Raw genomic sequence first — 23,087 nt, 5'->3', positions numbered from 1 at the left:
CTGGTGTGATACACTGACATATCCCCACCCTGGTGTAATACACTGACATAGCCCCACCCTGGTGTAATACACTGACATATCCCCACCCTGGTGTAATACACTGACATACCCCCACACTGGTGTAATACACTGACATAACCCCTACCCTGGTGTAATACACTGACATACCCCCACAGTGGTGTAATACACTGACATAGCCCCACCCTGGTGTAATACACTGACATATCCCCACCCTGGTGTAATACACTGACATACCCCCACACTGGTGTAATACACTGACATAACCCCTACCCTGGTGTAATACACTGACATACCCCCACACTGGTGTAATACACTGACATAACCCCTACCCTGGTGTAATACACTGACATAGCCCCACACTGGTGTAATACACTGACATACCCCTACCCTGGTGTAATACACTGACCTACCCCTACCCTGGTGTAATACACTGACATATCCACACCCTGGTGTAATACACTGACATAACCCCACCCTGGTGTAATACACTGACATATCCCCTACCCTGATGTAATACACTGACATACCCCCACAGTGGTGTAATACACTGACATAGCCCCACCCTGGTGTAATACACTGACATATCCCCACCCTTGTGTAATACACTGACATAGCCCCACCCTTGTGTAATACACTGACATAGCCCCACACTGGTGTAATACACTGACATACCCCTACCCTGGTGTAATACACTGACATACCCCCACACTGGTGTAATACACTGACATATCCCCACCCTGGTGTAATACACTGACATACCCCCACACTGGTGTAATACACTGACATATCCCCACATTGGTGTAATACACTGACATACCCCCACACTGGTGTAATACACTGACATATCCCCACCCTGGTGTAATACACTGACATACCCCCACAGTGGTGTAATACACTGACATATCCCCACATTGGTGTAATACACTGACATATCCCCACACTGGTGTAATACACTGACATATCCCCACACTGGTGTAATACACTGACATACCCCCACCCTGGTGTAATACACTGACATATCCCCACACTGGTGTAATACACTGACATATCCCCACATTGGTGTAATACACTGACATACCCCCACACTGGTGTAATACATTGACATATCCCCACATTGGTGTAATACACTGACATACCCCCACACTGGTGTAATACACTGACATATCCCCACATTGGTGTAATACACTGACATACCCCCACACTGGTGTAATACACTGACATATCCCCACCCTGGTGTAATACACTGACATATCCCATCCCTGGTGTAATACACTGACATATCCCATCCCTGGTGTAATACACTGACATATCCCATCCCTGGTGTAATACACTGACATACCCCCACAGTGGTGTAATACACTGACATATCCCCACATTGGTGTAATACACTGACATACCCCCACACTGGTGTAATACACTGACATATCCCCACATTGGTGTAATACACTGACATATCCCCACATTGGTGTAATACACTGACATACCCCCACACTGGTGTAATACACTGACATATCCCCACATTGGTGTATGGGCTTCATTAAAGTGCTACCAACAATATGGCATCTGTGGTTTCTGACTCTCTCATGTCCTCATGCCTGACCAATCCTCATCCATCTTGTGACCTTCGACAACACACACAATAAATAATAACCATTAGAACCATTCGGAGTGCCCCTCCCCCTTGGCAAATGCAACATCTGTAAATACTGACATTGATCTCTATAGTGTATTACAATGGAGAAATTTGCACTTGTTTTCTGCTGAAAGGAAGTAATATAGGATAATAAAGTATATTCCAAAAATAGCCACAAACCCCCTCCCTGCACAATAGCAAAAAAGTGAAATATATTTGTGAATTGCACAGGATTGCAGCCTAGTGAGTGACTCTGCTATTGCCCAGTGACGGTAGATATTTAACATGGCGGCAGATCTTCTCTCTCCAGTATTGAACTTTCTTGGCTATGAGGCCACTTTTGGGTGCTAAAGTGTTAAAGATATACAGATGACCGGGGAGGGGTATGAAGGGGGTGCAGGAAAGGAATGACTAAACATGAACTATTGCACATGGATTAGGAAAAACGGGATTGATTTTATCTTGGATAAGCCATTATAGAGTTAAACTTTTATCAACGTCCGTCATTTTTTCCAGTTTCTGAGAACTTTACAGACTGTGAGATAGAAAAAGTTCATCTTTGTAGTAAGAGCAGCCGCACCTTGGAATCCCCGACCCTAATAAATGCAGAACGTATGAAAACAACTTCCGAGCGCTGGAGACGGCTTGGTCGAGGTCGATTGAGGTGACCCAAGAATTCGCGGCCACAATTGTCAGAGCTTTTATTTGCTCCACCACCTCTTCTTCTACTTCATTTTATTGTTTATTGTCTTGTTATTTCATCTTCCACAAAGTTTCCTTGAGAACTATACACACACACACACACACATATATATATATACAGATTAACCCCTTCCTGCCACAGACTATTTTTGTTTTTTACTCCACGTCTTCCAGAACCCATAACTTTTTTATTTTTCCGAGATTCGATGGCTCCGTTCCTAAATGTGCGCCATCTTTGAAGACCCAATATCTGCTGTACATGTATGACTATGAATGGACTTCCAAGAAATACAAGGATCAGGTGAGTCCTCCAGAACGTGAGCAGGGTCTAATATAGAGAGACTGTCCAAGCTTTGATGGGGATCCCAATCTCAAGACTCTCCTCGATCATCCTCATGTAGTTATGAAATATTTCGGGGTTTATTTTATTCTTGCTAGTGACTTGTTTTTCGATGTTCAACACGTCAGATCCATTTCTAGCAGCTGAGCCGTGCGACACCCCGGAGAACACCCTGTATTAGGACAAGTCATTTCATGGCTCTATGTTGAACCGTATCGAATTGAAAATAAGGATCATTTAGAGATTATTATTTTTTAATATAAATGCTAATTTCTGGGATGAACCTCCCGTGTGACTCTTCCTGCTGAATGAGGGACAGGCACGGAATTTCATTTTCATTATTTTTTTATTGAAGTACATGGAATTGTACAGAATGTTCAACCCTAAATCAGATGTAAATGAATATTACAGTACATGACGGAGCAGGAGGTATGGAGTCCATACATAGGCTCATGGAGGCCCTGTATATAGGGTTGAGCTGATCTTGAGATTTCAAGATTCTTTTTACAATCTGATTTTCGATCATTTTCCAGCCGATCCCAATCGTGATCGTCAAATTTGCTTGATCGGGATCCGATCTTTCCTGATCCCGATTGCTCAACCCTACCCATATACCTCTGAGACACATTGTCTGATGGCACCACCAGCACTCGATTGAGGTTGGTGGAGGCCCTTGGTGATATATTTGGCAGGGACCCCCCATACATTCAATTTTTAAACTGGTATCAGATATGAACCACGCCTTACCCCAGTACAGGTACCAAGGAAAGTGGTGCACAGTCCCAGGGCATGTGCAGAGGAAACAGACCTCTTAAAATGTTTACTCTGTTTCATTGCAGCCATTTGCTAAAAGCAAAAAAGTTCATTTGATTTCTCATGAAAGGACACTCAGCCCCATCTTGGCAGATGAAAACCAGAAATGTAGATATTTTTGCAAATATTGGACTAAGATTCAGAAGTGTGATGTCATAGCGCCGGCCGCTGAAGAATTGTAGAAGCCCCCACATTGTCGCGTCTATTATTGTCTATCGGTTTGTACAATCTTGTAGGGGCCAAAAATTTCATGAGCCTTGTTAAGGTTAATAGCAATAATTCAGAAGACAGTCCTGAGGCCAAGATGCTTTATTTCACATGGGGGGAAAGGGGAAAGCCAGAGATGGGAACCTCAGTACAGAAAGGATAAGTTCACATTGTGTATTCATCTATATACATAACTCCCATAGAAATGAATGGAGACGTTGCACAGATATGAGCCCATCCAGACCTGACTCTCTATTCTTTGCCTCTGTGATGTAGCATTCACTGGGTAGGGTAAGGTTGTGCTAGAGACTGGTTTGTATTTGTTATCTTTTTGGGAACCCTTAGATCTTCAGTCAGTGTCAGACTGGGATTCGTTGACGCAGTCGGAGGCCCCGTACATGCACATTCACTTATTACCTCCTACATGACAACATTTTCGCCACAGGGGTCATATCATTAAATAAATCATTATTTGTCAATCATCCAATAAGAATTGTCCTTGGCAGACTTCATTAGTATTATATGGGATTGTCTTCTGCTGGTCCATCATTGGAAGATCCTCGGGTGCTCTGGGGCATTAGTCGGATTCTGCCTCCAGTTCTCATCTTGCCATGTACATAGAATACCAGATATTTCTCTAGAATGTCTCCACTGTGTAGCGGAACCAGATAACTTGTCTGGCTTCTGCTGATGTGACTTGTTGGTTGTCCTCTGCACATTAGTGATATTCCTTGCGTGAATTGACATTGGCACCTAAAGACTGGTTAATATTTAGCAAATTCTGACCCGTACATGTGTGTTCAGAGGTCCAACTCTGTCAGACGTTCTCTAGTGCTAAGTTAGGACAGTCCTGTCGAGATACCTAATATAAGTATTTAGAGGTTTTAGCTTCTCACGTTTTATTTTTTATTACTTTGACAATTTTTTTTATTTTTTTTTTATATGAATAATCAAAATTAGTAATAGTAACTTATGTTACTATTAGGGTTGATCGATCAGGATCGGGAAAGATTAGAACCCGATTGGCGATCGAGTAAATTTCACGATCGGCTGGAAAATGATCGGAAATCGGATTTGAAAATCGATCCTGAAATCATAAGATCGGCTCAACCCTAGTTATTATTGATGTTGATGGAGAGACGGATCCATAAAATGTCCTTATAAGAATACTTAATCAACAGAACAGAAAGTGAGTAGATGGTATTGTCATAGGGGTATATAAGGCTGGGTGTGTAATGTCATCCTTGAAGTCTCAGTATTAGGGTTGAGCGATCAGGATCGGGAAACATCGGATCCCAAACAGCGATCAAATTTCACGATTGCGATCGGGATCGGCTGGAAAATGATCAGAAATCGGTTTTTGAAATCTCAAGATCGGCTCAACCCTACTCAGTATATAATATTTCTAGTATTTTTCTATTGAAACGTAAAAGGATTGTACCAAGACTTAAAGTCATTCCCTATCGGCAGGTCCAATGAGACCCCACCAATCCCCAAAAGTATCAAGGGCCCCATTTTCCTGTCCTAATAGGGTGACAGGCCAGACATAAAACTTGTGGCCAATACTCATTTTAATGGCGTACTCCAATTTCTGGTCCACAGGATATGTCATAAATATCGAAGACTGTGGGTCCCACCTCTACCACCAACAAGTATTGTGGTAATGGAAGTTCTCTGACACCCATCTCATGGCTGCATCGAAAAGACAGGTGGACCAGAGAGATCGCTCTCTCCATATATTTGTACAGGGATCCAAAAATAGTGAAGTAGAGAGTCTCAGCTAATTGTGGAACTCCAGAGGTAGATGTTGGCCCAAGAGGTGGGACTCACATCTTTTGGCATATCATGATAGTTATGGCATATCCTGCTAAGTCCAGGGTACTAGAACTATGACAAGGTGACAAAAACAAACACATCCCATACAAGTCCTATACATGTATATATCGATCTTATATTCTCAGCAGCGGGGAACGAGGCACATCTTGTAGGGTCGTGGAAGATTTCCCAAGCCACTGCTCTCAGGAGTGATGTCAATGTCCTTGGGGTCTACAAGAGGCTTTGGGGTGAAGTTTTGAAGAATAGTGGTGAAGAAAATGAAGAGCTCCATCAGGGCTAGACCTTCCCCAAGACAGACTCGCTTCCCTAGAAGAAAATACCATCTGTATTAATACATGTCTCCCCTCCATTCGTATACAGCTCTATCCTCCATTTATATACATGTCTCCCCTCCATTCGTATACTGATCTATCCTCCATTTATATACATGTCTCCCCTCCATTCGTATACAGCTCTATCCTCCATTTATATACATGTCTCCGCTCCATTCGTATACTGATCTATCCTCCATTTATATACATGTCTCCCCTCCATTCGTATACTGATCTATCCTCCATTTATATACATGTCTCCCCTCCATTCGTATACTGATCTATCCTCCATTTATATACATGTCTCCCCTCCATTCGTATACAGCTCTATCCTCCATTTATATACACGTCTCCCCTCCATTCGTATACAGCTCTATCCTCCATTTATATACATGTCTCCGCTCCATTCGTATGCAGCTCTATCCTCCATTTATATACATGTCTCCCCTCCATTCGTATACTGATCTATCCTCCATTTATATACATGTCTCCCCTCCATTCGTATACAGCTCTATCCTCCATTTATATACATGTCTCCCCTCCATTCGTATGCAGCTCTATCCTCCATTTATATACATGTCTCCCCTCCATTCGTATACTGATCTATCCTCCATTTATATACATGTCTCTCCTCCATTCGTATACTGATCTATCCTCCATTTATATACATGTCTCCCCTCCATTCGTATACAGCTCTATCCTCCATTTATATACATGTCTCCCCTCCATTCGTATACTGATCTATCCTCCATTTATATACATGTCTCCCCTCCATTCGTATACAGCTCTATCCTCCATTTATATACATGTCTCCCCTCCATTCGTATACAGCTCTATCCTCCATTTATATACATGTCTCTCCTCCATTCGTATACTGATCTATCCTCCATTTATATACATGTCTCCCCTCCATTCGTATACAGCTCTATCCTCCATTTATATACATGTCTCCCCTCCATTCGTATACAGCTCTATCCTCCATTTATATACATGTCTCCCCTCCATTCGTATACAGCTCTATCCTCCATTTATATACATGTCTCCGCTCCATTCGTATGCAGCTCTATCCTCCATTTATATACATGTCTCCCCTCCATTCGTATACTGATCTATCCTCCATTTATACACATGTCTCCCCTCCATTCGTATACAGCTCTATCCTCCATTTATATACATGTCTCCCCTCCATTCGTATACTGATCTATCCTCCATTTATATACATGTCTCCCCTCCATTCGTATACTGATCTATCCTCCATTTATATACATGTCTCCCCTCCATTCGTATACAGCTCTATCCTCCATTTATATACACGTCTCCCCTCCATTCGTATACTGATCTATCCTCCATTTATATATACATGTCTCCCCTCCATTCGTATACTGATCTATCCTCCATTTATATACATGTCTCCCCTCCATTCGTATACAGCTCTATCCTTCATTTATATACACGTCTCCCCTCCATTCGTATACAGCTCTATCCTTCATTTATATACATGTCTCCCCTCCATTCGTATACAGCTCTATCCTCCATTTATATACATGTCTCCCCTCCATTCGTATACTGATCTATCCTCCATTTATATACATGTCTCCCCTCCATTCGTATACTGATCTATCCTCCATTTATATACATGTCTCCCCTCCATTCGTATACTGATCTATCCTCCATTTATATACATGTCTCCCCTCCATTCGTATACAGCTCTATCCTCCATTTATATACATGTCTCCCCTCCATTCGTATACAGCTCTATCCTCCATTTATATACACGTCTCCCCTCCATTCGTATACTGATCTATCCTCCATTTATATACACGTCTCCCCTCCATTCGTATACAGCTCTATCCTCCATTTATATACATGTCTCCCCTCCATTCGTATACAGCTCTATCCTTCATTTATATACACGTCTCCCCTCCATTCGTATACAGCTCTATCCTTCATTTATATACATGTCTCCCCTCCATTCGTATACAGCTCTATCCTCCATTTATATACATGTCTCCCCTCCATTCGTATACTGATCTATCCTCCATTTATATACATGTCTCCCCTCCATTCGTATACTGATCTATCCTCCATTTATATACATGTCTCCCCTCCATTCGTATACTGATCTATCCTCCATTTATATACATGTCTCCCCTCCATTCGTATACTGATCTATCCTCCATTTATATACATGTCTCCCCTCCATTCGTATACAGCTCTATCCTCCATTTATATACATGTCTCCCCTCCATTCGTATACAGCTCTATCCTCCATTTATATACACGTCTCCCCTCCATTCGTATACTGATCTATCCTCCATTTATATACATGTCTCCCCTCCATTCGTATACAGCTCTATCCTCCATTTATATACATGTCTCCCCTCCATTCGTATACAGCTCTATCCTCCATTTATATACATGTCTCCCCTCCATTCGTATACTGATCTATCCTCCATTTATATACATGTCTCCCCTCCATTCGTATACAGCTCTATCCTCCATTTATATACACGTCTCCCCTCCATTCGTATACAGCTCTATCCTCCATTTATATACATGTCTCCCCTCCATTCGTATACAGCTCTATCCTCCATTTATATACATGTCTCCCCTCCATTCGTATACAGCTCTATCCTCCATTTATATACATGTCTCCCCTCCATTCATATACAGCTCTATCCTCCATTTATATACATGTCTCCCCTCCATTCGTATACTGATCTATCCTCCATTTATATACACGTCTCCCCTCCATTCGTATACAGCTCTATCCTCCATTTATATACATGTCTCCCCTCCATTCGTATACAGCTCTATCCTCCATTTATATACACGTCTCCCCTCCATTCGTATACTGATCTATCCTCCATTTATATACACGTCTCCCCTCCATTCGTATACTGATCTATCCTCCATTTATATACATGTCTCCCCTCCATTCGTATACTGATCTATCCTCCATTTATATACATGTCTCCCCTCCATTCGTATACAGCTCTATCCTCCATTTATATACATGTCTCCCCTCCATTCGTATACAGCTCTATCCTCCATTTATATACATGTCTCCCCTCCATTCGTATACAGCTCTATCCTCCATTTATATACATGTCTCCCCTCCATTCGTATACTGATCTATCCTCCATTTATATACATGTCTCCCCTCCATTCGTATACAGCTCTATCCTCCATTTATATACACGTCTCCCCTCCATTCGTATACTGATCTATCCTCCATTTATATATACATGTCTCCCCTCCATTCGTATACTGATCTATCCTCCATTTATATACATGTCTCCCCTCCATTCGTATACAGCTCTATCCTCCATTTATATACATGTCTCCCCTCCATTCGTATACAGCTCTATCCTCCATTTATATACATGTCTCCCCTCCATTCATATACAGCTCTATCCTCCATTTATATACATGTCTCCCCTCCATTCGTATACTGATCTATCCTCCATTTATATACACGTCTCCCCTCCATTCGTATACAGCTCTATCCTCCATTTATATACATGTCTCCCCTCCATTCGTATACAGCTCTATCCTCCATTTATATACATGTCTCCCCTCCATTCGTATACTGATCTATCCTCCATTTATATACACGTCTCCCCTCCATTCGTATACTGATCTATCCTCCATTTATATACACGTCTCCCCTCCATTCGTATACTGATCTATCCTCCATTTATATACATGTCTCCCCTCCATTCGTATACTGATCTATCCTCCATTTATATACATGTCTCCCCTCCATTCGTATACAGCTCTATCCTCCATTTATATACATGTCTCCCCTCCATTCGTATACAGCTCTATCCTCCATTTATACACATGTCTCCCCTCCATTCGTATACTGATCTATCCTCCATTTATATACATGTCTCCCCTCCATTCGTATACAGCTCTATCCTCCATTTATATACACGTCTCCCCTCCATTCGTATACTGATCTATCCTCCATTTATATATACATGTCTCCCCTCCATTCGTATACTGATCTATCCTCCATTTATATACATGTCTCCCCTCCATTCGTATACAGCTCTATCCTCCATTTATATACACGTCTCCCCTCCATTCGTATACTGATCTATCCTCCATTTATATACATGTCTCCCCTCCATTCGTATACTGATCTATCCTCCATTTATATACATGTCTCCCCTCCATTCGTATACAGCTCTATCCTCCATTTATATACACGTCTCCCCTCCATTCGTATACTGATCTATCCTCCATTTATATACATGTCTCCCCTCCATTCGTATGCAGCTCTATCCTCCATTTATATACACGTCTCCGCTCCATTCGTATACAGCTCTATCCTCCATTTATATACATGTCTCCCCTCCATTCGTATACTTATCTATCCTCCATTTATATACACGTCTCCCCTCCATTCGTATACAGCTCTATCCTCCATTTATATACACGTCTCCCCTCCATTCGTATACTGATCTATCCTCCATTTATATACATGTCTCCCCTCCATTCGTATACAGCTCTATCCTCCATTTATATACATGTCTCCCCTCCATTCGTATACTGATCTATCCTCCATTTATATACATGTCTCCCCTCCATTCGTATACAGCTCTATCCTCCATTTATATACACGTCTCCCCTCCATTCGTATACAGCTCTATCCTCCATTTATATACACGTCTCCCCTCCATTCGTATACAGCTCTATCCTCCATTTATATACACGTCTCCCCTCCATTCGTATACTGATCTATCCTCCATTTATATACATGTCTCCCCTCCATTCGTATACAGCTCTATCCTCCATTTATATACATGTCTCCCCTCCATTCGTATACTGATCTATCCTCCATTTATATACATGTCTCCCCTCCATTCGTATGCAGCTCTATCCTCCATTTATATACATGTCTCCCCTCCATTCGTATACTGATCTATCCTCCATTTATATACATGTCTCCCCTCCATTCGTATACAGCTCTATCCTCCATTTATATACACGTCTCCCCTCCATTCGTATACAGCTCTATCCTCCATTTATATACACGTCTCCCCTCCATTCGTATACAGCTCTATCCTCCATTTATATACACGTCTCCCCTCCATTCGTATACAGCTCTATCCTCCATTTATATACATGTCTCCCCTCCATTCGTATACAGCTCTATCCTCCATTTATATACATGTCTCCCCTCCATTCGTATACAGCTCTATCCTCCATTTATATACATGTCTCCCCTCCATTCGTATACTTATCTATCCTCCATTTATATACATGTCTCCCCTCCATTCGTATACTTATCTATCCTCCATTTATATACACGTCTCCCCTCCATTCGTATACTGATCTATCCTCCATTTATATACACGTCTCCCCTCCATTCGTATACAGCTCTATCCTCCATTTATATACACGTCTCCCCTCCATTCGTATACAGCTCTATCCTCCATTTATATACACGTCTCCCCTCCATTCGTATACAGCTCTATCCTCCATTTATATACACGTCTCCCCTCCATTCGTATACAGCTCTATCCTCCATTTATATACACGTCTCCCCTCCATTCGTATACAGCTCTATCCTCCATTTATATACATGTCTCCCCTCCATTCGTATACAGCTCTATCCTCCATTTATATACATGTCTCCCCTCCATTCGTATACAGCTCTATCCTCCATTTATATACACGTCTCCCCTCCATTCGTATACTGATCTATCCTCCATTTATATACATGTCTCCCCTCCATTCGTATACAGCTCTATCCTCCATTTATATACACGTCTCCCCTCCATTCGTATACTGATCTATCCTCCATTTATATACATGTCTCCCCTCCATTCGTATGCAGCTCTATCCTCCATTTATATACATGTCTCCCCTCCATTCGTATACAGCTCTATCCTCCATTTATATACATGTCTCCCCTCCATTCGTATGCAGCTCTATCCTCCATTTATATACATGTCTCCCCTCCATTCGTATACAGCTCTATCCTCCATTTATATACATGTCTCCCCTCCATTCGTATACTGATCTATCCTCCATTTATATACATGTCTCCGCTCCATTCGTATACAGCTCTATCCTCCATTTATATACATGTCTCCCCTCCGTTCGTATACTGATCTATCCTCCATTTATATACACGTCTCCCCTCCATTCGTATACTGATCTATCCTCCATTTATATACATGTCTCCCCTCCATTCGTATACAGCTCTATCCTCCATTTATATACATGTCTCCCCTCCATTCGTATACAGCTCTATCCTCCATTTATATACATGTCTCCCCTCCATTCGTATACAGCTCTATCCTCCATTTATATACACGTCTCCCCTCCATTCGTATACTGATCTATCCTCCATTTATATACATGTCTCCCCTCCATTCGTATACAGCTCTATCCTCCATTTATATACATGTCTCCCCTCCATTCGTATACAGCTCTATCCTCCATTTATATACATGTCTCCCCTCCATTCGTATACAGCTCTATCCTCCATTTATATACATGTCTCCCCTCCATTCGTATACAGCTCTATCCTCCATTTATATCCACGTCTCCCCTCCGTTCGTATACAGCTCTATCCTCCATTTATATACATGTCTCCCCTCCATTCGTATACTGATCTATCCTCCATTTATATACATGTCTCCCCTCCATTTGTATACAGCTCTATCCTCCATTTATATACATGTCTCCCCTCCATTCGTATACTTATCTATCCTCCATTTATATACACGTCTCCCCTCCATTCGTATACTGATCTATCCTCCATTTATATACATGTCTCCCCTCCATTCGTATACTGATCTATCCTCCATTTATATACATGTCTCCCCTCCATTCGTATACAGCTCTATCCTCCATTTATATACATGTCTCCCCTCCATTCGTATACTGATCTATCCTCCATTTATATACATGTCTCCCCTCCATTCGTATACAGCTCTATCCTCCATTTATATACATGTCTCCCCTCCATTCGTATACTGATCTATCCTCCATTTATATACATGTCTCCCCTCCATTCGTATACAGCTCTATCCTCCATTTATATACATGTCTCCCCTCCATTCGTATACAGCTCTATCCTCCATTTATATACACGTCTCCCCTCCATTCGTATACTGATCTATCCTCCATTTATATATACATGTCTCCCCTCCATTCGTATACAGCTCTATCCTCCATTTATATACACGTCTCCCCTCCATTCGTATACTGATCTATCCTCCATTTATATACATGTCTCCCCTCCATTCGTATACAGCTCTATCCTCCATTTATATACATGTCTCCCCTCCATTCGTATACTGATCTATCCTCCATTTATATACATGTCTCCCCTCCATTCGTATACTGATCTATCCTCCATTTATATACATGTCTCCCCTCCATTCGTATACAGCTCTATCCTCCATTTATATACACGTCTCCCCTCCATTCGTATACAGCTCTATCCTCCATTTATATACACGTCTCCCCTCCATTCGTATACAGCTCTATCCTCCATTTATATACATGTCTCCCCTCCATTCGTATACAGCTCTATCCTCCATTTATATACACGTCTCCCCTCCATTCGTATACTGATCTATCCTCCATTTATATACATGTCTCCCCTCCATTCGTATACAGCTCTATCCTCCATTTATATACATGTCTCCCCTCCATTCGTATACAGCTCTATCCTCCATTTATATACACGTCTCCCCTCCATTCGTATACAGCTCTATCCTCCATTTATATACATGTCTCCCCTCCATTCGTATACAGCTCTATCCTCCATTTATATACATGTCTCCCCTCCATTCGTATACTGCTCTATCCTCCATTTATATACATGTCTCCCCTCCATTCGTATACAGCTCTATCCTCCATTTATATACATGTCTCCCCTCCATTCGTATACTGATCTATCCTCCATTTATATACATGTCTCCCCTCCATTCGTATACTGATCTATCCTCCATTTATATACATGTCTCCCCTCCATTCGTATACTGATCTATCCTCCATTTATATACATGTCTCCCCTCCATTCGTATACAGCTCTATCCTCCATTTATATACATGTCTCCCCTCCATTCGTATACTGATCTATCCTCCATTTATATACATGTCTCCCCTCCATTCGTATACTGATCTATCCTCCATTTATATACATGTCTCCCCTCCATTCGTATACAGCTCTATCCTCCATTTATATACATGTCTCCCCTCCATTCGTATACTGATCTATCCTCCATTTATATACATGTCTCCCCTCCATTCGTATACTGATCTATCCTCCATTTATATACATGTCTCCCCTCCATTCGTATACAGCTCTATCCTCCATTTATATACATGTCTCCCCTCCATTCGTATACAGCTCTATCCTCCATTTATATACATGTCTCCCCTCCATTCGTATACAGCTCTATCCTCCATTTATATACATGTCTCCCCTCCATTCGTATACAGCTCTATCCTCCATTTATATACATGTCTCCCCTCCATTCGTATACTGATCTATCCTCCATTTATATACACGTCTCCCCTCCATTCGTATACAGCTCTATCCTCCATTTATATACACGTCTCCCCTCCATTCGTATACTGATCTATCCTCCATTTATATACATGTCTCCCCTCCATTCGTATGCAGCTCTATCCTCCATTTATATACACGTCTCCCCTCCATTCGTATACAGCTCTATCCTCCATTTATATACATGTCTCCCCTCCATTCGTATACAGCTCTATCCTCCATTTATATACACGTCTCCCCTCCATTCGTATACAGCTCTATCCTCCATTTATATACACGTCTCCCCTCCATTCGTATACAGCTCTATCCTCCATTTATATACATGTCTCCCCTCCATTCGTATACTGATCTATCCTCCATTTATATACATGTCTCCCCTCCATTCGTATACAGCTCTATCCTCCATTTATATACATGTCTCCCCTCCATTCGTATACAGCTCTATCCTCCATTTATATCCACGTCTCCCCTCCGTTCGTATACAGCTCTATCCTCCATTTATATACATGTCTCCCCTCCATTCGTATACTGATCTATCCTCCATTTATATACATGTCTCCCCTCCATTCGTATACAGCTCTATCCTCCATTTATATACATGTCTCCCCTCCATTCGTATACTTATCTATCCTCCATTTATATACACGTCTCCCCTCCATTCGTATACTGATCTATCCTCCATTTATATACATGTCTCCCCTCCATTCGTATACTGATCTATCCTCCATTTATATACATGTCTCCCCTCCATTCGTATACAGCTCTATCCTCCATTTATATACATGTCTCCCCTCCATTCGTATACAGCTCTATCCTCCATTTATATACATGTCTCCCCTCCATTCGTATACAGCTCTATCCTCCATTTATATACATGTCTCCCCTCCATTCGTATACAGCTCTATCCTCCATTTATATACATGTCTCCCCTCCATTCGTATACAGCTCTATCCTCCATTTATATACATGTCTCCCCTCCATTCGTATACAGCTCTATCCTCCATTTATATACATGTCTCTCCTCCATTCGTATACAGCTCTATCCTCCATTTATATACATGTCTCTCCTCCATTCGTATACTGATCTATCCTCCATTTATATACATGTCTCCCCTCCATTCGTATACAGCTCTATCCTCCATTTATATACATGTCTCCCCTCCATTCGTATACAGCTCTATCCTCCATTTATATACATGTCTCCCCTCCATTCGTATACTGATCTATCCTCCATTTATATACATGTCTCCCCTCCATTCGTATACAGCTCTATCCTCCATTTATATACATGTCTCCCCTCCATTCGTATACAGCTCTATCCTCCATTTATATACATGTCTCCCCTCCATTCGTATACTGATCTATCCTCCATTTATATACATGTCTCCCCTCCATTCGTATACAGCTCTATCCTCCATTTATATACATGTCTCCCCTCCATTCGTATACAGCTCTATCCTCCATTTATATACACGTCTCCCCTCCATTCGTATACAGCTCTATCCTCCATTTATATACATGTCTCCCCTCCATTCGTATACAGCTCTATCCTCCATTTATATACATGTCTCCCCTCCATTCGTATACAGCTCTATCCTCCATTTATATACATGTCTCCCCTCCATTCGTATACAGCTCTATCCTCCATTTATATACATGTCTCCCCTCCATTAGTATACAGCTCTATCCTCCATTTATATACATGTCTCCCCTCCATTCGTATACAGCTCTATCCTCCATTTATATACATGTCTCCCCTCCATTCGTATACAGCTCTATCCTCCATTTATATACATGTCTCCCCTCCATTCGTATACAGCTCTATCCTCCATTTATATACACGTCTCCCCTCCATTCGTATACAGCTCTATCCTCCATTTATATACACGTCTCCCCTCCATTCGTATACTGATCTATCCTCCATTTATATACATATCTCCCCTCCATTCGTATACAGCTCTATCCTCCATTTATATACATGTCTCCCCTCCATTCGTATACAGCTCTATCCTCCATTTATATCCACGTCTCCCCTCCATTCGTATACTGATCTATCCTCCATTTATATACATGTCTCCCCTCCATTCGTATACTGATCTATCCTCCATTTATATACACGTCTCCCCTCCATTCGTATACAGCTCTATCCTCCATTTATATACATGTCTCCCCTCCATTCGTATACAGCTCTATCCTCCATTTATATACATGTCTCCCCTCCATTCGTATACAGCTCTATCCTCCATTTATATACATGTCTCCCCTCCATTCGTATACAGCTCTATCCTCCATTTATATACACGTCTCCCCTCCATTCGTATACTGATCTATCCTCCATTTATATACACGTCTCCCCTCCATTCGTATACTGATCTATCCTCCATTTATATACATGTCTCCCCTCCATTCGTATACAGCTCTATCCTCCATTTATATACATATCTCCCCTCCATTCGTATACTGATCTATCCTCCATTTATATACATGTCTCCCCTCCATTCGTATACTGATCTATCCTCCATTTATATACATGTCTCCCCTCCATTCGTATACAGCTCTATCCTCCATTTATATACATGTCTCCCCTCCATTCGTATACTGATCTATCCTCCATTTATATACACGTCTCCCCTCCATTCGTATACAGCTCTATCCTCCATTTATATACACGTCTCCCCTCCATTCGTATACTGATCTATCCTCCATTTATATCCACGTCTACCCTCCAGTCATATACTAAGCTACCATTAGTGTATTGATCTACTGTAACATTTTACAAATTATGTTTCAGTATTTGGTTCTAATTCATAAAACAAATCCAATTAAACCAATCACCGTCTCTCTGCATTGAGAACTTTATTTGCCTCCTCACTAAAGTACCAAGTCGTCCGTACCTGCGGAAAACGCCATGAACGCCTCATTCTTCTTGAAGAGTCCGTTCTCATCCAGAAAATGTGTTGGGTCGAAAGAGAGCGGGTTTTTAAACTTAGTGGGATCGTACTGAGATGTGCATATCAAAGGCATGATGTTCAGACCCTAAAAACACAGAAACATATGGAAATATCTTATTCGGAAATTATCCAAAAAGGATCATTTATAGAGATGAGCGAGTAGTTAAATACTCGACATTTGATATTCGTTTCAAGAATTCCCTCAATATTTGAGTACTCGAATCGAATATCGAATCTTATTATACTCTATGGGGGAAAAATGCTCGTTTCAGGGGTAGGCAACATTCAATCAAACTGAACTTACCAAGTCCACGAGTGAGGGTCAGGCTGGATTCTCCGAGAAGTCTTCTCCACGCAGCGTCCCCGCAGCGTCGTCATTCGGCAATGAATTCACTCTGCAGAGTGAATTCAGAGCCGGAAGACGCCGCGGGGAAGCTGCACGGAATAGACTTCTAAAGGTAGGAGAAGAACCAGCGTTGATTGGCCGACTGTATAGCATTCGGTCAATCAATGCTGGTTCTGCATTTGAACTTCGAATAGTGAGTGGTACTCGATCAAGTACGAGTATTTCGAATACCATAGTATTCGATCGAATACCTACTCGATCGAATACTACTCACTCATCTCTAATCATTTACAAAAAAAAACACATTGCCGGTGTGGTTTATCTAGATATTGGGGGGAAATTATCACGAGAAGATTTTTCAAAGTCAGTTTTGCTGGAGTCTGGGTTGGCGCAAACTCGCAAAATGTATCAAATGTTGAAAATTTCGTAAAAAACGTTGTCCTAAGATGTTGTGTCACTTTCTGTCACCATAGACAATTGGACCATTTTTTGTGATTTCTTAAAGAGCCACATTCTGGTGTACAGACAGCTAGACAGTCCAACTGCACCCACTCCCCCAAAAGTAGAGCGAGGCAAATGTCACAGAATTGTTCTAATTTACAGCACTGATCAAACAGAACATCTCTGGCTGCTTTTATCTTGTCTATAGGATTCCTCTTACAGGTTTGGTCACTGCCCGGTGCACAGTCAGCACACTCATCTACCGCTGCTTCACTGGTCTCATTGGATGCAGAAAGTTTTGTCCATATCAATTAAAAAACATCTGTCTATGACATCTCGGCCTGACTTATTCTAGCAGGTTGATATCCTTCTACTTGGTCACTGCCTCCTACGAGATAAGAACACTCCTCTCCCACTGCTGTCATTACATTCTTCGCTATATACCTAGAAAGCAGAATGGTATAATCCTCCAGGTGTTAGTTTAATAAACTCCAGGAAATAATAGGTTCCTATAAAATTTCAACCGTTTTCACACGTTAGGACAATACGTAGGATTAGGATTATTAGGATTATAGCTCCATTGATTGAATTATAATACAGTACAAAGTTTTGCACCTGTTCAGATAGAAGATTTAATACACATGACAAATAATCCTCTATGTACTTTATGGCCTCTCCGGGTCAGTTCCATGAAGGAAGCCATCTCTTATGTCAGGACTTGTTATGTAAAATCTTTATAAATATATTGGGTTGCAACTTCTCAAAAATATCTGGACTTTGGAGCAAATTACCCTGAAATGTTTGCAACACATGTGAAAGTTACTTGGGGGTCCAATTTACACCAACTAGTACTTTGGATTGGATTTCCATTGTGTGGTTAGAGGAAATCCTATCCATGGGGAAAATGTATGAAGAATAGCGTTACGACCACTCTATAGTGGAGGGTGTGCCTCATACATGACAAGGTGAACGCCTCCTCATAAGTGAGATGCAATCTCCATCCCATTTTACAAAAAAAACTAAAACAAAAACAAAAAACAATATGGTTCTGTCTAGCAGTCATTCCATAAAACTAAGCAGAATGGCCAAGTCTCAAACATTGCTTCATCTACCTTGAAGTCTTTCACCCAATACATTGCTTTATCTACCTTGAAGTCTTTCACCCAATACATTGCTTTATCTACCTTGAAGTCTTTCACCCAATACATTGCTTCATCTACCTTGAAGTCTTTCACCCAATACATTGCTTCATCTACCTTGAAGTCTTTCACCCAATACATTGCTTTATCTACCTTGAAGTCTTTCACCCAATACATTGCTTTATCTACCTTGAAGTCTTTCACCCAATACATTGCTTTATCTACCTTGCTCCATTTACCATATATTGCTCGTGTTGCCTCCTCGGCGCTTACCGCCGGTTGCCTAGGTTTCAGACCACCTCTCTGGCCAGGCTGAGGACTTAGTCCCTGTTCCCTGCCGCCTATATTCTCTTCTCTTTCTCTGAAAAGTGATCTCAGCTGTTGAGCCCTGATAAGGACTAGGACCTGCCTTGGTCACTGCCTCTGTTATCTCTGGATGTAAATTCGGAGATAATTGTGCAATTTAGAACAAGCAAAATTCTGAAGCCGGAGCTGAAAACCAGGAATTAGGGAATGAGGAAAAGACAGGAAGGCGGATGAAACCTTTAAGGAAAGAATCTTTAAAGGGACCCTGTCACTAGGCTTGGAACCCTTGAGTTAGTACATCCTTATGTTGGTGTGCCCCCAGTATCATCCACCATTCCAGTTGCCCATTTAGTTCCATTACAAAAGATTTAGATTGCTGATGAAGAGTCAGCTCCGGCTGCTCATAGTGCAAGCACTGTGTGCAGGTGAAGATGGGGAATGTGCGCCTTGCATCATTGCGTCTGTGCCATGTGGTCAGCTTCAGCTGCACATGGCGCATGCGCTGTAAGCTCTTGACTCTTCTCCAGCTAGCTAAAAATATGTGACTGGGTGAATAAGAGCAATGGACTGGACTGGGGTTTTAGATTTTGGTCCCTAAACCCTAGGAACACAAGAACACACTGGTTGATGGACCTAAACCTTGGATCAGGTTCCCTTTAAGGGGACTTGAGCATTTATCTCGATTAGGGCTACACTTCTGGTAGTCTCATATTTACTGATGTAACAAAGTGTAACTTATCATCTATCAAGTCTGTCTTGTGGAAAATCAACACAGACAAGAGAATACAAACACAGATCTCTGTTGGCACATCCCGATGGTTACTAATACTTTAATGGATGTGGCTGAGGCTTTAGTTATCCAACAAGTTCCATCATGACTGGTTTTGCTCTGCCAAAAAATATCTAATGTCTGTGACCACCTTAAAGCAATAAAGGTAAACCTGTTACACCCGAGAGTCAATAAAATGAATGGCCCAATGCCAGTTATAATCCCTTTAAGTGTGTGCGGTCTATTTACAGAGGGATAAGCCAATATAATACAAGGCGCGCCAACAATATATCGCAAGCTGCACAGACCGTCCTAACTAGAGTCAGGGCAAGGTCACCAATTGAGGTTTCTTTAGAAAACAACAATATGGAGTAAGGTTCTCTTAATGAAGTCTTCCTGATATGTAGATGATAATATAGTCTGAGTGTATCTTACAGACATTATATCAGGCTTAATTCCTCCTGGAAATATACTCCAGTGTTGGGCTGAGGTTCCTTGGGCTCCCCAGAAACAGTGATTCCTGGGACCCACCAATCTGATTTTGGTGGACACTTCCTGTCAAGTCTTCAATAGATTCCTACAGATTGGTGAGGACCCAGCAGGAGAACATCTTGGGATCAGTTTAATGTTGGGAGACTTTTACCAAGTTGGAATTGTCCAAAGTTGCAAAGTTCTTTAACATATCTGTATGTTCTAGACTATGACATAGAACCATAGACAAAACAAATATCATGCAAGCAATGGCCACTGGAATATGACAATCAACCTTTATGCTGTAAGGTAGTCATGGTCCATCACAATTAAAGGGACCCCAAGACTCAGTATTGATGGCCTTTCCATAGAATAGGTCATTAATATCAGAACATTGACACCTGGTATCCCCCAAAGAGCTGTGTACAGCACAGTGTACAGAGCCAGAAGCAGACAAATTGTGGTTATAGTGGACATTCTGTAGTGTTGCAGCTCAAATTCCATTCAAGTGAATAGTAGCTGAGCTGCAATAACACAGCCAATACACAGTGCACCGAACCTTCAGCCTTCAGCTCCATATACTATACTGTGGAAAGCTGATTGGTGGGGCTGCCAGGGATTCGACTTCCACAGAAACAATATCCTAAGGAGAGTTGATCAGAATTGAGTCTTGAAGAATCCTATTCATTTAATATCCAGAGTCAACACAAGCCATTAGCTCATCAGCAATTCCATGGTTGGCTGGAATGGCCAAGACAAAGCCAATGTCTTTGACCAGCTTACGACCCTTAAGACAAGAATTACAAATGATATAACTGATTTAGTTAAGGGGTTTCCCTTTGTACAAACCTTTCTTGTTAGAAGGGACCATTGGCAGTAAGCAGATCATGCCTTGTACAATTTCCCTCTGGAGCACCATTACATGGAAACTCCCGGTCAAGGACAAGACCAAGAGACGTCCATACTGCTCTCCGCTCTATTGACTCAGAATCCCCTAAAGGGATTATCCAGGGACTAAGTTTTACCAACCTGGTTATGTCAGTGCTGCACATGGGAATTCTGGGCTGGTAAAAAAAATTACATTTTGGTAACTTAATCCACATTTTTCCCACTCAGTTTTCTTCTATTATATGGAGGTATATACTACGGTAATTTGTAGCAGCCTTATGCTACAGAGTCCACAATCTGCATTATGTCTACGTCTGGTCACCATGCTACCATGTCTGCTACTGTCTCCTACTTGACCCACCAATGCCATCAGTTCTGCAAAGTGTTTGCAAGCTTTGTACCAAATTCCTAACTTATTAAAGGTACCTCAGGTAAATTGTAGCCACGGAATGTAATGTCCCTTGTTACAGTATGGGGAACACTCATGGGAACGATGTCTGCAAATCTCTGAATCTCATAGAGGACAGCCTCGGTGTAGGGCATCTTACTCCTGTCATCCATACAAGGACTTCTGTCTCGGCCAATGACTCGGTCAATTTCTTCTTGAACTTTTTCTATTTGGAAACAATAGCAATGTGGTTAACGACGTTTCTGTAGCATTGACGATCCTGTAATTTGCAGTAAAAGGTGCACAGACAGGCCAGATTTGCCTACAGACAGCTGTGGCACAGAAAGAGGCCAAACATGTCAATCGTTATGAAAGGGAACCAACTCCAGAGAAGAACAGGAGCTTTGTATAGAAGGCTGATTTGTGCATCCATAATAAGATTATTATCACATTGTTACATTGGTTTGTGGCCACCAAGGTATTAGTTACGCTGTTTCCATAGCTCCCATTCAACTTGCATTATGGAAACAGTGTAGTGTGCTGGTCCAGTAAGTCCTGTTCTATGGACTCAGGCACAGCCTTTCCCATCTCAGCAATGAATTGCAATAAGAATGAATAACCCTTTAAATAACCATCTAGATAGGATATACACAGGATAGGGAATAACATGCAAATCAGAAGGGGACAAACTAATGGGACCCCCCCCCATGGTTAAAGGAACAGAGGTCCTAATACCCCATCCAAATGGGATGGCAGACTGAGCCTGTGCACTGCAGCTCCATTCATTCTCTAAGGCACTGCCAGAGATAGCCAAGCATTGTATTCAGACATCTATGATGGACCCATAAGTAGCAAATGAGGCAACGTTTTTGTCTCTGGTTCCATACTTGACCGCACAATTTACCAATATGTAATTTACTGCCTGTATAGAAGAGGTGTGTCCTGGCTGGAAAAAACAATCACATGGGTAGATCCCATAACTG

At 41.6% G+C, this 23,087-nt stretch overlaps 1 protein-coding gene across 1 annotated transcript in view; it reads right to left on the bottom strand.

The window, feature by feature from the left end:
* Positions 1–5,673: 5,673 nt before the first annotated feature.
* Positions 5,674–23,087, bottom strand: part of LOC142185608 (cytochrome P450 2F3-like) — a 47,527-nt gene continuing 30,113 nt past the window's right edge. Inside the window, exons 7-9 of the mRNA XM_075261035.1 lie at positions 22,143–22,330; positions 17,300–17,441; positions 5,674–5,858 (exon numbers count right to left, since the gene is read on the bottom strand). Of these exons, the coding sequence (XP_075117136.1) occupies positions 5,674–5,858; positions 17,300–17,441; positions 22,143–22,330 (515 nt within the window). The remainder of the gene's footprint in view (positions 5,859–17,299; positions 17,442–22,142; positions 22,331–23,087) is intronic.

This window comes from Leptodactylus fuscus, chromosome 11 (assembly GCF_031893055.1).
Source record: "Leptodactylus fuscus isolate aLepFus1 chromosome 11, aLepFus1.hap2, whole genome shotgun sequence".
NCBI classification, from domain to species: Eukaryota; Metazoa; Chordata; class Amphibia; order Anura; family Leptodactylidae; genus Leptodactylus; species Leptodactylus fuscus.
Note: the sequence above shows the minus strand (reverse complement) of the source record. Positions and strands in the feature narration are given on the sequence as shown.